This window comes from Neoarius graeffei, chromosome 3, assembly GCF_027579695.1.
Source record: "Neoarius graeffei isolate fNeoGra1 chromosome 3, fNeoGra1.pri, whole genome shotgun sequence".
Taxonomy (NCBI): Eukaryota; Metazoa; Chordata; class Actinopteri; order Siluriformes; family Ariidae; genus Neoarius; species Neoarius graeffei.
In genome coordinates, this window is record NC_083571.1 from 6,557,520 (window position 1) to 6,574,524 (window position 17,005).

General features: G+C 42.9%; 2 protein-coding genes across 3 annotated transcripts in view; one reads left to right on the forward strand and one right to left on the reverse strand.

The window, feature by feature from the left end:
• Positions 1-529: 529 nt before the first annotated feature.
• Positions 530-17,005, reverse strand: part of ino80 (INO80 complex ATPase subunit) — a 119,185-nt gene continuing 102,709 nt past the window's right edge. Inside the window, exon 36 of the mRNA XM_060916313.1 lies at positions 530-842. Coding sequence (XP_060772296.1) covers positions 733-842 — 110 coding nt within the window. The 3' untranslated portion in view covers positions 530-732. The remainder of the gene's footprint in view (positions 843-17,005) is intronic.
• chac1 (ChaC, cation transport regulator homolog 1 (E. coli)) lies at positions 3,404-7,917 on the forward strand. 2 transcript variants are annotated; one of them, XM_060915777.1, is made up of 4 exons: positions 3,404-3,955; positions 4,076-4,111; positions 4,296-4,388; positions 7,264-7,917. In XM_060915777.1, the coding sequence occupies exons 1-4, from the start codon at positions 3,791-3,793 to the stop codon at positions 7,663-7,665; spliced, it is 696 nt and encodes a 231-aa protein (XP_060771760.1). In that variant the 5' UTR covers positions 3,404-3,790; the 3' UTR covers positions 7,666-7,917. The 2 variants fall into 2 exon arrangements, with proteins under 2 accessions (XP_060771760.1, XP_060771761.1); XM_060915778.1 differs by lacking the exon at positions 4,296-4,388 and having other exon boundaries at positions 3,408-3,955.

A 17,005-nucleotide genomic window follows, 5' to 3' on the forward strand; every position in this document is an offset into this window, starting at 1 on the left:
GAGGGAATACCTTGAAATCAATGCAGTAAGAACCAATTCAATGCAGCAAACAGACATAACTTTATTGAAGAACAAAATCCACTATGGCTGAATATCAATGATGTATTATAAATGCAATAACATTGCAATAATATTGCAATAACTAGCATACATGTAGCAAATTATAGCGCCACAAAAAAAATTGGCATTATATACATGATTTTTGCAGCTCATGCAGCTGTAAAACATTCTGGATTACAACTTAGGTCTTTTCTTACAGAATTTAAAACAAAAAAGTAATTGTAAAATAATTTAGGGCTTTTGTTTTGCAGCCTGTGCTTATTGCAGCAGTGGGGTCCACACGGACCCCAAGAAGGAATGCCTTGGTAGTTTCATTATGGAACATAAAAGAAATAAAAGAAGTTAACTTTCAGTGTGCTATTCAATTATAAAATGAAAGACAGATAAACTTTACTCTGGGGTCCGGTTGGACCCCAGTAACAAATTAATTATACCTTCACAATGCAAAAAGCTGATCTTCCGGTGCTTTAGTGTTTTAATTAAGACATAAATTCCGACAAATTCATAAAACGGTGAGGCAGTATGTCACATATTTTTAAAATGGCAAACAAACATATAGGTGCGGGGTCCAGATGGACCCCACTTGGTAGGATGAAGGTTAAAAATCCTGAAATGCTGACGCGTGTCATGGAGCGTCCCAGACACCGCATCGCCGCATGTTCTTCAATTGTGTCACACGACAAGGCCCGTTCGGCGTTTCTGGTGTCCATGTTCGGACCTGACGCTGGAAATTCGTCGGCCACGACAACATCGTGTCACAATCGTATCGTCTGACCCCTGAGCTGCGAATAGACAATATTCACACATGACTTTTATTGATAACTAATTCCCAGAAACAGCATTTTTGACAGAGTGACTGTGATACCAGCTACACCTACAGCCATGGGCGTAAAAATGCGTATGGACGGTATGGACGCATCCATACCAATATTCAGCTGAGTTTAAAATGTCCATACCATTTTTGAATGGAGAAGCCGCGATGCGGGAAACGCTGAATAAAAACACCTCCAGCTTCCAGCTGATTTTCAGTTGTGAACAGACCTCTCAAAGACGGCTGACTATTGGTGGGGACAGCAGGTAAAAAAGCTTTATGAAGCTTTGATTGGCCCACCTCCCGTTGCCTTGACATTGCTATGTTTTTTTGTTGTCATTGGCTGTAAGCAGTAGCAAGCGGTAAAATCAGCATCCAGCTCGCTGCTACAGCAAAACAGCACACAGGCAGTGATGTCGGGCAATAAAAGAAAACGTAAGGACATAAGACATTATTTTACCCAGTCAACAGTAAGCTATTCAAAACAAAATAGCCTTGTTAGAGAACCTCTTCAGACAGTGACGGTTTCTTCTGCCAAGCGCTCGACTCCAATTGTTTAGCTTCTGCCTCAGAAGGCAAAAACACCTTTTGTCATATGATCCTGTAACAGCAAGGAATTTCTGTTTGCAATCTCTCTCTCTCTCTATGTCTGTCTCTCTCTCTCACACACACACACTAATAAATGCTTGTAGGTAATGCTAAATCTCATCTCATCTCATTATCTCTAGCCGCTTTATCCTGTTCTACAGGGTCGCAGGCAAGCTGGAGCCTATCCCAGCTGACTACGGGCGAAAGGCGGGGTACACCCTGGACAAGTCGCCAGGTCATCACAGGGCTGACACATAGACACAGACAACCATTCACACTCACATTCACACCTACGCTCAATTTAGAGTCACCAGTTAACCTAACCTGCATGTCTTTGGACTGTGGGGGAAACCGGAGCACCCGGAGGAAACCCACGTAGACACGGGGAGAACATGCAAACTCCGCACAGAAAGGCCCTCGCCGGCCACGGGGCTTGAACCCGGACCTTCTTGCTGTGAGGCGACAGCGCGAACCACTACACCACCGTGCCGCCCGTAATGCTAAACGTTTACTTATATTTACTGTAACAGCAAGGAGTTTCTGTTTGCAATCTCTCTCTCTCACACACACACTAATAAATGCTTGTAGGTAATGCTAAATGTTTACTTATATTTACTTTTTTCTTGCTCATTGTTTGCATGTATATGCATGTGTATATGCGTATGTATGTAACCTCTGCAATAAAATGTGAAAATGTAAAAATGTGAAACAATTGTCACTTAACGAATAAACATTTTTGCAAAATGCACTACAACTACCAAAACTCTTCACACTTCTACCACCCATACCTACATTACTTCCAGATTCTGAAATTGCAGTAACTCAAAAGGAAGCACGTGATGTTTCAAATGTGTGAAAATAGTAAAAGTTGTGTGAAAATGAAGCAGCAGCACATAATTTTGATTGATTGTGTTGTTGTATTTTGGGTAGGTCATCCACTACAGCGAAATTCACAGCAACTTCAATGCCCACTTTCTCATCTCATCTCATCTCATTATCTCTAGCCGCTTTATCCTTCTACAGGGTCGCAGGCAAGCTGGAGCCTATCCCAGCTGACTACGGGCGAAAGGCGGGGTACACCCTGGACAAGTCGCCAGGTCATCACAGGGCTGACACATAGACACAGACAACCATTCACACTCACATTCACACCTACGCTCAATTTAGAGTCACCAGTTAACCTAACCTGCATGTCTTTGGACTGTGGGGGAAACCGGAGCACCCGGAGGAAACCCACGCGGACACGGGGAGAACATGCAAACTCCACACAGAAAGGCCCTCGCCGGCCCCGGGGCTCGAACCCAGGACCTTCTTGCTGTGAGGCGACAGCACTAACCACTACACCACCATGCCGCCCCTGTCCACTTTCTCTGTGTGATAATGTATTGCCCGTATACATGCACATGTTAGCCTAAGTGTACCTGGTGCTAAAAATCAAAATAACACAAAGGAATGGACAACCAATCATTTGTAGAGTGTAGGCCACATTTCGTGCGACAACCATGGCGCACTTGGCCAAATTATGTCCCCACCAATATCAACACTGTTTTTACGCCCTTGGCTACAGCCAGCTTGTTGGCTGTTTGTTGCTTTCACCCACATGCTTGAACAACAAGAACAAGTTGTTCATTTTTCAATCTGAAAAAGATGTTCTGATAATGAATGATGCAACAGCCCTCCCGGGAGCAGAATGTCTTTTGAAGTACGGGTCTCAGTTGCATCATCTGCTTTTCATGATGATTACAATACAAAGAGCTCGGGTTGACCAATAAAAGTGGAGAAAATGTATGATTGATAGCTAGACAACCAATAGAATGAGCGAGAATGCAGGAGGCGGGACGTGGCTGTAGGGTGACTGTTTCAAAGTGATGATTGGATGAAAGACGTGAAATCCCGCCTCATGGAGATGGTGATTGGTTTAGAGTGGAAGAGCGTGCTGATGACGAGGCGCCATGGTAACGCGTTTAGAGAATATATGCAGGGATGCCGGCGGAACGAGGCAAGCGGCGGGTTTTGTGTGGAGGTGTAGTAGATATAGATTTATTTATTTTTAAAGTACAGGTCGGAGGACTGAGAGTGTAGAAAAGGCTCGCTGAGTGGTGGGTTCGGTATTTGTTTGGGTCGCGAGGCGAACAGCATGGCGCTGTAAGGCGAGGATACTGCGGCACTAATGCAGCGCCACTCCGGCTTCGCAACTGCCAGACAGTCGGGCTCCAGCGCTGCCCGCGGGACCGAAGTGAAGCCGCCGACTCCTCTGCTCCTCGACCGGGGGAAGAAGCTCGTGCTAGCCGGTTAGCTTCTCTCTGTTTACGCGCCGAGTCTTTCCCACAGATGGCTCCGCACGAGCTCTCCGGAAGCAGCCTGTGGATCTTCGGCTACGGCTCGCTGGTATGGAAACCCGGCTTCCGGTACAACCGGAGTCACGTGGGTTTCATCCGCGGCTTCAAGCGGCGTTTCTGGCAAGGAGACCCCGTCTACCGCGGAAGTGACGAAATGGTCAGATGAGTGTTTTTATTACTACTTTTTTTTTTTTTTTACTGACCTGCTATTTCTTTGACTTTAACATGTTTGTTTGTTTGTTTGTTTTATTACTTTTTATTTTTTTTTTTACCACAGCCTGGAAGAGTGGTGACGCTTCTGGAGGAGAATGACGTAAGTAGCACTTCCGGTTTCCTTCTAAAACAAACCGTTTGTCCCCCCCCACACACACACTTTAACTACAGCACTTCCTACACAATTTTTAAATTTTGTATTATCCCTTTGATCATTTTTGCACTTCCGGTTTCCTTCTAAAACCCTGTTTTTGTTTTTTTTCATCTCATCTCATTATCTCTAGCCGCTTTATCCTTCTACAGGGTCGCAGGCGAGCTGGATCCTATCCCAGCTGACTACGGGTGAAAGGCGGGGTTCACCCTGGACAAGTCGCCAGGTCATCACAGGGCTGACACATAGACACAGACAACCATTCACACTCACATTCACACCTACGCTCAATTTAGAGTCACCAGTTAACCTAACCTGCATGTCTTTGGACTGTGGGGGAAACCGGAGCACCCGGAGGAAACCCACGCGGACAACATGCAAACTCCGCACAGAAAGGCCCTCGCCGGCCACGGGGCTCGAACCCGGACCTTCTTGCTGTGAGGCGACAGCGCTAACCACTACACCACCGTGCCACCCCTGTCCAAATTGTATCGAGTGTAATTATTTATAAATATTCACGTTTTATGATTAGAAACATTTATTCCCACTCCAAAGCCAACACACACACACGCCTATCTTTGCTCTATAATTGTGTTGATACACAAAGAAAAATGACTCAACTCCTAAACACCATGTCTATGCAGAATTTCAAGAAAGGGTGATTAATTGTGTGAACTCATCATGTCAGGAATGTCACCCAGATACAGACAGGTTGCGTGTTAAAAGTTCTTATGAAGTGTGTTTGTTTTTGGTGGTGTGATAGTCAGCAATTAGATTTTCACACAACTGATGATAAATATTCGATACAGTATCCGCAGCTCTGTGCCGTGTTTGCGAAGACGTACAGAATTCCAGGGATCATGAATCATTGCGTCACTGAACATTACATTGTAGAACCAATCACAATATGGTTTAGTACTTCTTGCTGTGAGGCGACAGCGCTAACCACTACACCACCGTGCCGCCCAGGGTTTTTTAAAAAAAATTATTTATTCCCCCTCCCCGGTTTATTTTTTTTTTTTAATTATTTATTTTCCCGGGCGGCACGGTGGTGTAGTGGTTAGCGCTGTCGCCTCACAGCAAGAAGGTCCGGGTTCGAGCCCTGTGGCCGGTGAGGGCCTTTCTGTGCGGAGTTTGCATGTTCTCCCCGTGTCCGCGTGGGTTTCCTCCGGGTGCTCCGGTTTCCCCCACAGTCCAAAGACATGCAGGTTAGGTTAACTGGTGACTCTAAATTGAGCGTAGGTGTGAATGTGAGTGTGAATGGTTGTCTGTGTCTATGTGTCAGCCCTGTGATGACCTGGCAACTTGTCCAGGGTGTACCCCGCCTTTTGCCCGTAGTCAGCTGGGATAGGCTCCAGCGACCCTGTAGAACAGGATAAAGTGGCTACAGATAATGAGATGATTTTATTTTCCCCCCACTCCCCTTGGGGTTTTTTTATGTCTTCACCACCATAAGGTGCAGGAGGCATTATGTTTTCGGGTTGTCCGTCCGTCCTGAAACCTTGTGAACACGATATCTCAAAGACTGATGAAAGGAATTTCACCAAACTTTCACCATTTGTGTGCTTTGGGGACAAAGATAAACTGATTAGATTTTGAGATCAAAAGGTCTAAGGTCACTGTGAGGTCAAAAGTCTGTCCAAAAACCTTGTGAACACTATCTCCAAGGCAAATCAAACGAATTTCACCAAACTTTCACCCTTTGTGCATTTGGGGACAAAGATAAACTGATTAGATTTTGAGATCAAAAGGTCTAAGGTCACTGTGAGGTCAAAAGTCTGTCCAAAATGGGGGCGTCGTGGCTCAGGTGGTTAAGGCGCCATACCATGAATGCGGGCGACCCGGGTTCGATTCCGGCCCGAGGTCATTTCCCGATCCCTTCCCGTCTCTCTCTCTCCCGCTCATTTCCTGTCTCTGCACCGTCCTATCCAATAAAGGTGCAAAAAGCCCAAAAAAATATCTTTAAAAAAAAAAAAAAAAAGTCTGTCCAAAAACCTTGTGAACACAATGTCTCCAAGGCTGATACAAGTAATTTCACCAGGTCAAGATTACTGTGAGGTCAAATGTCCATCCCCAAATCACAACTTAAGGCGTGTAGTCTACCGGGCGGAGGCATCCCCATCGACGCCGTTGGCGTCGAGTTCTATCTAGTTTTTTATTTATCCCCTGCCCACTCCCCTTGGTGCTGCTTTTTTTTTTTTTTCATTATTTATTCCGCCCCCCTTCTATCCATGGACAGCTTTAACTACAGCACTTCCTACACAATTTTTCAATTTTGTATTATAAGTTGTTTTGTTTTCCCTTTGATCATTTTCTGTTCTTCTCTGATGCCATTATTGGTTTTGTACAAGTGTTTCCCAGCTCTCATGAGGGGGAGTCGCTGGCGTGTGACGTCATTGGTTAATTTGCATATTTAAAAACATGACACTTTTTTTTAATATATATCTCATTCTCATCTCATTATCTCTAGCTGCTTTATCCTTCTACAGGGTCGCAGGCAAGCTGGAGCCTATCCCAGCTGACTACGGGCGAAAGGCGGGGTACACCCTGGACAAGTCGCCAGGTCATCACAGGGCTGACACATAGACACAGACAACCATTCACACTCACATTCACACCTACGCTCAATTTAGAGTCACCAGTTAACCTAACCTGCATGTCTTTGGACTGTGGGGGAAACCGGAGCACCCGGAGGAAACCCACGCGGACACGGGGAGAACATGCAAACTCCACACAGAAAGGCCCTCGCCGGCCACGGGGCTCGAACCCAGGACCTTCTTGCTGTGAGGCGACAGCGCTAACCACTACACCAACGTGCCGCCATATATATATATATATATATATATATATAAATAAAAAAAAAAAAGTGTGTATGTATAATAGCTCTACCTAAATAGATGGGTAGAGCGATCATTTCTATCAACAGTGCAGGGAAAAATGAGTTCATGGTACTGCGGAGTGTGTAAAGTGTCTGAGAGAACAGATCAGGGCTTGGTCATTAGAGTTGTCTTGAGGCTCTTAAAGATCTTTAAATGTGGTTGAGTGAGTGAGAGTATAACTCTTATTTTTTTCTTTCTCTCCTCCTCTCTCTCCTTTTGTAGGCGTGCACCTGGGGCATGGCCTTCGAGGTGATTGGCTCTCAGATCCAGGAGACCTTTGACTACCTCAACGTGCGTGAATCGGTACGAGGCGGCTACAGGACTGCTATGGTCGAGTTCATCCCACATGACACTAATCAGCCGTCGGTCCAGGCTTTGGTTTACATCGCAACAGAAGACAACCCGACCTACCTGGGTCCCGCGAGTCTGGAGGAGATCGCGGCTCAGATCGCAGTGTGCAAGGGGGAGGCGGGCCACAACATCGAGTACCTGCTCCGCCTGGCTGAGTTCATGAGGCAGAGCTGCCCAGGTGTCGACGACCCTCACCTGTTTTCCCTCGAGAGGGCGTGCCTCACTGTCTTTAGACCTTTACTGTTTGCTGGCCAACAGTGTGCACCTGTTTAACTAAATCTGTAGCTTGTTGTTCCTGCACTGTTTATTAATAATTTTTCATTGCTTTTTCCATAAAGGAACATTGATCAAAATCTTGTCTCTAAAGCTGTATGACGCACATCTACTTAAACATTCTGACCTTAAACCTGATGGCGAGTCGGGTCATGATGTACTGCTGTTTAAAGTTTTTTTTTTTTTCTTTCCTTTTTTCTTCCTTTAACTGTAAAAGGAAGTCCAATCACAATAAAGGTACTGAAATGTAAATTCTCATTGTATTTCTACAACAGCAGGTCTGGATTCTGATTGGTCAGAAGGTGCTGTTAAGCTTATTATAGATAATTTATTATTCATATGTTTTATACAACTTTTTAACATCTGTTACTATAGAAACAGAGGCTGGTGAGGGTTTCTAGCTGCTGTAATGTAACTAAGAATGTTCTAAAACATGGCTATAAATATCTTTAATTTAGAAACTTGGCAAATTGCTCTGGGGTAAGAGGACAAACACTTCAGGATGTTCTGTTCTAGAAAAAGCAACAGTAGTTCTTTCGATTCTAGACATCTGAGCAGTTGTAGCATTACATTCATGGCGTTTATCAGATGCTCTTCGCCAGAGCGCTGTACAATATACCTGGAGTAGTTGGGGGGTTAGTACCTTGCTCAAGCACACTTAAGCCATTCCTGCTGGTTCAGGGAATTAAACCAGCAACCTTTTGGTCCCAAAGCTGCTTTTCTCACCAGCAGGCCATTCCTTTCCTCTGTATTCTCATAACATGAGAGACTAGGAACTAACTAATTCATAGACCTCCCACAAAATTAAATGTAGCTAAAGTGATCTCAGACCACCCTGTTTATTATTGTATTTTCATTATTTATATATTATATATACACAACCCCAACTGTTTTATTCTTTACATATTTAGGAAGTAGATTTATAACATTACTGAGCAAAACACGAATTTTTTTTTTTTTTGGGGGGGGGGTTGGAAAATTCTTTAGTTTTGTTTTATATATATATATATATAAAAACATTGTGTAAAGGCGTATTACTGAATGTATATTAAACAAGTCAACATGCCCTGTGTCCGAAATCGCTCACTTGTTCACTACTCCCTATATAGGGAATTACTCTATAGAGGACTATACAGTGAGCTCATTAGTAAAATGAAAACCGCTTTCGGACACTAGTCCGTCGCGCTGGTATTTACGTCATTATTGTCGCACGATTAAAACGTGCCAGATCAGTCGGCTGCTGGGTTTCAAAATAATAAACCCACGCGTGTTTTTGTGATAAATCCATATTATACTGAGCGCATTTCCCACATTAATCAATACAAAGTCCCTGCAGCTTTCAGTTCTTTTAAATCAAGGCTGAATCCTTTCTTTCTTCTTCGCCGCTGCCTTTTATTAAATCACATTTGAGACTTTTAATACGATTTCTTTCAGCGCGACCGCAATGCATGATGGGATATATTGCTTTGGTTAGTGACCATCGTTGTACACTACTTTTCATGATGCATTGTGGGATACTTTGAGTGCACTATATAGGGTGTAAATAATCCTCAGTACTGTTAATTTTATCTTTAAATTTGTAGTTTATTTCTTATATACACTTTTGTATACTTAGTACTTTTTGCACGACTCTTTCACTGCCTTATTTTTTTTTCTTTCTATATTTTGCTGCTGTAACAATGTAAATTTCCCCTTGTGGGATAACAAAAAGCTACAGTTGTGCTCATAAGTTTACATACCCTGGCAGAATCTATGATTCTTTGACCATTTTTCAGAGGAAATGAATGATAACACAAAAACATCTTTTCCACTCATGCTTAGTGGTTGGGTGAAACCATTTATGGTCAAACGACTGTGTTTTCTCTTTTTAAATCATAATGACAACAGAAACTACCCAAATGACCCTGATCAAAAGTTCACATACCCTGGTGATTTTGGCCTGATAGCATGCACAGAAGTTGACACAAATGGGTTTGAATGGCTACTAAAGGTACCATAACATCCTCACCTGTGATCTGTTTGCTTGTAATCAGTGTGTGTGCATAAAAGCTGAGTGAGTTTCTGGGATCCAGACAGACTCTTGCATCTTTCATCCAGCCACTGATGGTTTTGGATTCTGAGTCATGGGGAAAGCAAAAGAATTGTCAACGGACCTACGGGAAAAGGTATTTGAACTGTATAAAACAGGAAAGGGATACAAAAAGATATCCACGGAATTGATAATGCCAGTCAGCAGTGTTCAAACTGTGATTAACAAATGGAAAATCAGGGGCTCTGTTAAAACCAAACCACGGTCAGGTAGACCAACAAAAATTTACGCCGAACAGCACAGAGACGAGCCTCAAAACTTCTGGAACAAGGTAATTTGGAGTGATGAGACCAAAATTGAACTTTTTGGCCACAACCATAAATGTTACATTTGGAGAGGTGTCAACAAGGCCAATGATGAAAGGAACACCATTCCTACTGTAAAGCACGGAGGTGGATCGCTGATGTTTTAGGGATGTGTGAGCTACAAAGGCACAGGAAACTTGGTCAAAGCTGAAGGAAAGATGAACGCAGCATGTTATCAACAAATACTGGAGGCAAATTTGCACTCATCAGCCCGGAAGTTGCGCATGGGACATACTTGGACGTTCCAACATGACAATGATCCAAAACACAAGGCCAAGTCGACCTGCCATTGGCTACAGCAGAACAAAGTGAAGGTTCTGGAGTGGCCATCTCAGTCTCCTGACCTCAATATCATCGAGCCACTCTGGGGAGATCTCAAACGCGCAGTTCATGCAAGACAGCCCAGGAATTTACAGGAACTGGAGGCTTTTTGCCAAGAAGAATGGGCAGCTTTACCATCTGAGAAAATAAAGAGCCTCATCCACAACGACCACAAAAGACTTCAGGCTGTTATTGATGTTAGAGGGGGCAATACACGGTATTAAGAACTGGGGTATGTAAACTTCTGATCAGGGTCATTTGGATGTTTTTTGTTGTCATTATGATTTAAAAATAGAAAACACAGTTGTTTATCAATAAATGGCTTCACCCAACCACTAACCATGAGTGGGGAAAAAAGTTTTTGTGTTATCATTGATATTCTCTGAAAAAAGGCCAAGAAAGCAAAAATTCTGCCAGGGTATGTAAACTTATGAGCACAACTGTATCTTATCTTATACATTCGGACGGCGCTACAAAATGTCGGCCTCACTACATAGCGAGTGATTTCAGACACAGGCGCGATCATCACTATCGTCCGCCACGAGCATTTTACGCAGACCTCTTAACACTTACGCCCTCATAATCCCATTGCTTTAATATTGACTTATGAAGTCATAAGTGCTATGACACCTTTATAAAATGCTACCAGCTGTTTTCCAGTAGCATGAGCGCGCAAAGTTTCAGCGACGTAGCTTATGTAGTTTCTGAGAAAACTTGTCCAGATTGAAACAGAAGGAATGTTCTGAAACAGACTCCATTCCTAAATCCTCCTGCGCACTTCGTGGTGCGGGATTAAAAAAAAAAAAGAGTGAAATTATAAATGAAGGTTGTACTCGAACGCAGCATGGACATGATCCGTTCATTATTACGTTGCTGAATTGAGGAATCCGACTTTCCATTTTATTATTCAACCCTTCGTTGCTTTCCTTTATCCAAACCTCTACAACGTCTCCCTGCAAATAAAGTCGTGACACTCCATTTTATAAAGTTAAAAAGATTGAATAATACATTAAAAGGGAACCGAAGTCATTTTGCTTTATTTCTTAATTAACATTTTATTCAGTGACGTGTTCGGTTTTAGTAACCTTACCGTATATTGTGACTCGTATTGGCAACTAATTGCAATTAAATATTATACTTATCGGCCTATTCGGTGTTTAGCCGTGTTGAATTTAGTTCGCTTGGTCCACGGCAGGCGTCGCTTATCCGCGCGATCTTCACGAGACTTGTGCGAGACTTCGAAACGTGAAGTGTCAGCGCCGCCATTTTGAAAACTGTTTTCCAAATGAAGTATTGCACAAAAACGAGTTTAAATGGCGATTACTGACGACTTTTTTCACACTTTCCTGATTGCTATCAAAACAAACAACACTTCCGGCTTGATTCCGTCAGCGTTCGAAAGAGGGCGCGCGCGTCTTTTGACAACGTCGGCAGATGTCGGTCGCTTTGATTTTCGCTGTACGTTTTACTTCCGTCCTACGATGTCTCGCACAGGTCTCAACGCATCTCGTTTACAGCCGTTGCTTTGACATACGGGCTGATATATTACAGAGCATATTTCAAACACTCAGAACTTGCTATAGCAGCGACAAAATAGCGATCAAACATGCATTCCGATATTTAATAAAATATTTGCCTTCAGTTCTACTTTATTATGTAATAAAACACTGAGGAAAACGTTCGCTCCGTTGAACTCCATCGTTACTTCCTGGAAGGTTTTTATTTATTCCCACCTCTTAATCTGTACCAGTTTAACCGCATCACACACCTGTTGCTTATGGAATCAATTTTGTGCCAAAATGTTCATACAATACTTTTGAAATATCAAACAAAAACGACAAATCAAAATACAAAAAAAGAAAAAAAAAGTCAATTTTTTTAGACTGGCAAACAAATTATTCGTGTAATCTTGCAAAATATCAGTCTATTACTCTTCGGAAACCTTTTATTTTTGTTCCGCGTCTTTCTCAGGTTTGTTTGACGTAATTTATTTTGGTTGCGATTCCAGCTTTCTCGTTTGCGCTCCCTGACTTTTTGCTTGCGGTTTTGGCACAAACTTCACGTGTGGGCGGGCTGTCCAGGAACGCATTCCCATTGGTAAACAAGGATGGAGTGGACTTCAGTGGCGACTATGATATTGAATTAATTCAACAAAGTGTAAATTCAATATCATAGTCGCCACTGAAGTCCACTCCATCCTTGTTTACCGTCAATGGATCGGTCACTCGTCAAACAGTCCGCCAGAATCCGAGTAGGGAATGGCTGAGCGTAGCTGTCAGTCAAACACAAGTTAGCCAATGGGAATGCATTCCTGGACAGCCCGCCCACATGGGAAGTTTGTGCCAAAACTGCAAGCAAAAAGTCAGGGAGCGCAAACGAGAAAGCTGGAATCGCAACCAAAATAAATGACGTCAAACAAAACTGAGAAAGACGCGGAACAAAAATAAAAGGTTTCCGAAGAGTAATAGACTGATATTTTGCACGATTACACGAATAATTTGTTTGCCAGTCTAAAAAATTGACTTTTTTTTCTTTTTTTGTATTTTGATTTGTCGTTTTTGTTTGATATTTCAAAAGTATTGTATGAACATTTTGGCACAAAATTGATTCCATAGTTACTCTCACACTTCATTTCCACTCAGAAGCAGGAACTGCTTTGGATGTGGACATGGACGCGCACACGGAGCCCAGTGCTCCTGGAAGTCCTGTTTCTCCACTCTGCCCTGCTTATCAGGTCTGAAGGAACAGATAAGAGAGGAAACGTGGATCAGCGGTTGATCTTCTCGTAGCTATGAACCTGTGTACAACAGTTTCGAGGAAGATCGTCCCTTATATGGGATTGTGGAAACGGTTTCGAAATAAAACTTACAGCATGTCAGCATCATGACACCTGACCTTTCAGGTTGATTAATCTGTTCGTCACAGCGTCTTATGTGAGGCGTCACTGCGTCATCCATTACTAATCGACACGAGCTTGGACAACAGCACCGTGTCTCACTGCTCACTAAAGTTTACTGATGGAAGCCAGTGTTATCGTCGAGTCACTAAACCTCAAGTCCGAGTCATTAAAGAAAATTTCGAGTCTGAGAACAAGACTCCACCCGCACCATGTGACGGTGTCTGTTTCAGCGCCGTTAACGTTAGTTTGTTCCTGAACAGGTGACTGTGCTTCTCTTTATCAGGGAGTGTGAAGTATTCTGTCAGAGATGGTTGGGAGACGGATGGAAGCGCAGAAGGTGTGTTTATTAATACAAATGAAGACAAACAATCCACAGGCAAAATTGTAAAACAGTGAAACAGGCAACAGATCGAGCGACGCACAAACAAGCTATCATAGACTCGACAGAATCAAAGACGAGAAACAGGAAACCAAACAAGGAAATAAGGCTCGGTAACGTATCAGCAACGCAACTCAATACTTCGTAAAGTAAGTATATATTTTCACGGTTTTTATATCGGTGCGCTGATTGCGTCTTAATCCCGAGAGTTTATCTGATCTATAAGTACAAAAATTAAAGAACTGAAGGCAAATTTTTTAGTATCAAAATTCTATTTCTCTCATTTTATTAAATATCAGAATGCATGTTTGATCGCTGTTTTGTCGCCGCTATAGCAAATTATGAGTGTTTGAAATATGCTCTGTAATATATCAGCCCGTATGTCAAAGCAACGGCCGTAAACGAGATTCGCTGAGACCTGTGCGAGACATCGTAGGACGGAAGTAAAACGTACAGCGGAAATCAAAGTCACCGACATCTGCTAATATTGTCAAAAGACGCGCGCGCCGTCTTTTGAACGCTGACGTAATCAAGTCGGAAGTTTTGTTTGTTTTGATAGCAATCAGGAAAGTTTGAAAAAAGTCGTCAGTAATCGTCATTTAAACCCGTTTTTGTGCAATACTTCGTTTGGAGAACAGTTTTCAAAATGGCGGCGCTGACACTTCTTCACGTTTCGAAGTCTCGCACAAGTCTCATGAAGATCGCGCGGATAAGCGACGCCTGCCGTGGACCAAACGAACTAAATTCAACACGGCTAAACACCGAATAGGCCGATAAGTATAATATAATACGCCAATCTGAGTCACGATATAAGGTTACTAAAACCGAAAACGTAATTAAGTAACACGTTAATTAAGAAATAAAGCAAGTTTAAAGTGCTGATGACACGTTTTTGACATCTTTGGCGATGTTTTATAACATAAAAAGTAATTCCCGATGATCCATATATTAATTCACGAAGGCGCCTATTTTACAAGTTATGATAAAAAACGCAGCTATTTGGGCAAATTTGACGGGGCTGCAGCATCCAGGAGACGAAAGAGGAGGAGGGGCTATATGACATCAGCGAAAGAACCTTCCTCCTAACTTACCAGTTTGTTGTTGATGCGACAGGTGTTCAGTTTGTCATTATTAGTATTATATATATAGTTATTATGCCTTCGCGTTGTGTTGCCGGCTTTTGCTCCAAAACCCACAAGGATGGGGTAAGTTTATTCAAGTTTCCCAGAGATCCCGAGCTGCATGCGAAGTGGGTGAAGCAAGTCAGGCGCACTCGTGACAAGTGGGAGCCCTCACCAACATCCGTCCTGTGCTCTGAACACTTCGATTTGGATTGTTTTGACACCCTTCCCAGCTTAAAAGAATCTCTTGGGTGTTCAGTTCAGCACAAACGTGTGTTACTACCATCAGCAGTGACTACACAGTGTCGCCAGATTGGGAGGTTTCCCGCCCAGTTGAACGTCAAGTGCATTTTGGTGGGTTTTGAACATATTTTGGGCTGGAAAACGTCAGCAGTATGTGTTGCCAGATACTGCTGAAGTTTTCCAGCCCAAAATATGTTCAAAATGCACTTGAAACCGCCCAACTGGGTGGGATTCCTCCCAATCTGGCAACACTGCCAGTATTCCGGAGGGGTTCTACTAGTAGCTATGCCGGATCCAAAGACAGTCCTCCTGTCAGAACATGTGTTGTGAAACGACATAAGATAAAGGTACGTAGAGCTATAGATTCTACATGATAATCATAAATGTAATCATAAAGTCGGCGTGATATCAGTCATGCATTTGCTTGTGAAAGCTTGCGGCTTTCATGTAACTGCCGCCTAGCAACGAGAGGCAAAGGGTAAAGAGGGTAGGCTATCATAGATTCTATTCGCAAGAGATCAACACAATTCTAGACTCCCAGAAGAGGAAGAGCTAGCACTAGAGAGTTCACCAGCGTTTTCATGCGCCATTTCCATTGAGTAGAACCAGAGTAGAACAGCCAGTGAACCGCAGCGTGTTCTCCCGCTGACGTCACAGCATGGCCGCGAGCCACGGACCCAGTTTTCTTGCGCTGTGCAATTAAAAGTTGGATATTCGCGTAACAACAGCTTCTTTTCACGTAATTATAACAGAAATCTAACATGTTTGCCATGTTGTATAGTTTATTTAAGAAATTGCATAGAGTCATGTTCGTGTCATCAGCACTTTAAGAATGACTTCAGTTCCCCTTTAATGTCGATATAAACATCTTATGCCAAATTATTATGGCATGCTACAAAAAATCAGAGTCCTCGTCTCTAATTTACGAGTCCAAGTCATCAGTGCTCAAGTCCGAGTCCTGCAAACCTGGGTTGCGCGTTATACCACATTTCAGCCTGAAAGCGTCATGGCAACCGATTCTGTCAGATCCTTACGCTTGCCCATTCTTCCTGCTTCCATCACATCAACTTCGAGAACTGACTTCTCTTTCTTGTTGCCCAGTACATCCCAGCTCTTGACGGGTGATGACGTAATGAGACAATCAATCCAATGATATTCACTTCTTCACCCATCAGTAGTTTTAATGTTATGACTCCATGTATGTTTCATCTATCAAAGCCTGCCTGGGTCAATCTTAAGCCCAGTGTTATAAAACTTTTCAGACATTAGAGCATCGTAACAACGTAAAACCAAAATCTTTCGCTGTATCGCCATCATTACAATGTAATAACATAGTTATGACAATGCTACGACATTGTAACGACTAATCCGTTTTCTTTTTGGCCTGACAAGCATGACACAAGAAGCAGCCTTCGTCTCAGCTGATACTTATCTCATTTATCTACATCTTCATGAACATTTCTGTCCGTTATCATTAACCGCTGCTTATGTAGGCTTCGTGTAGCCCTATGAACACCGACCTTGAGTTACACGTTTCTGCTCGGAAGTGTTAACAAACAGAACAAGACTGTAATAACAGTTATATGCATCGTCCTCGGGGTTTAAATAAAGTCAGGTTCATTGTATCATGTTCATAAGGTTTTTATGAAGCCCTACGACCTCAAAGTTTGAATTTAGCGACCTGATGACGATGTCACTCTGAAAGTCACTCGTCAGGACATTCTGGTGTACGACGAGCCGAGAAAGTGTCATATACTTGACGTAATTAGGCTTTAATAAAGCAGACTTGATCAGATGACGCGTTTAAATATGTTTATGTCGCTTATCATGACGCACTCTACGCAGCAGCTCGATGAACACTGACATGGAGTAACAAGTTTCGTCGTGAAACTGCTGAGAAGATTTTTATGAACGCCTCTGATAGGGTTATAACAGGGTTAAGTCAGTCATCCTGCAAAGTGTCATAAAGCGCTTGCATCACAT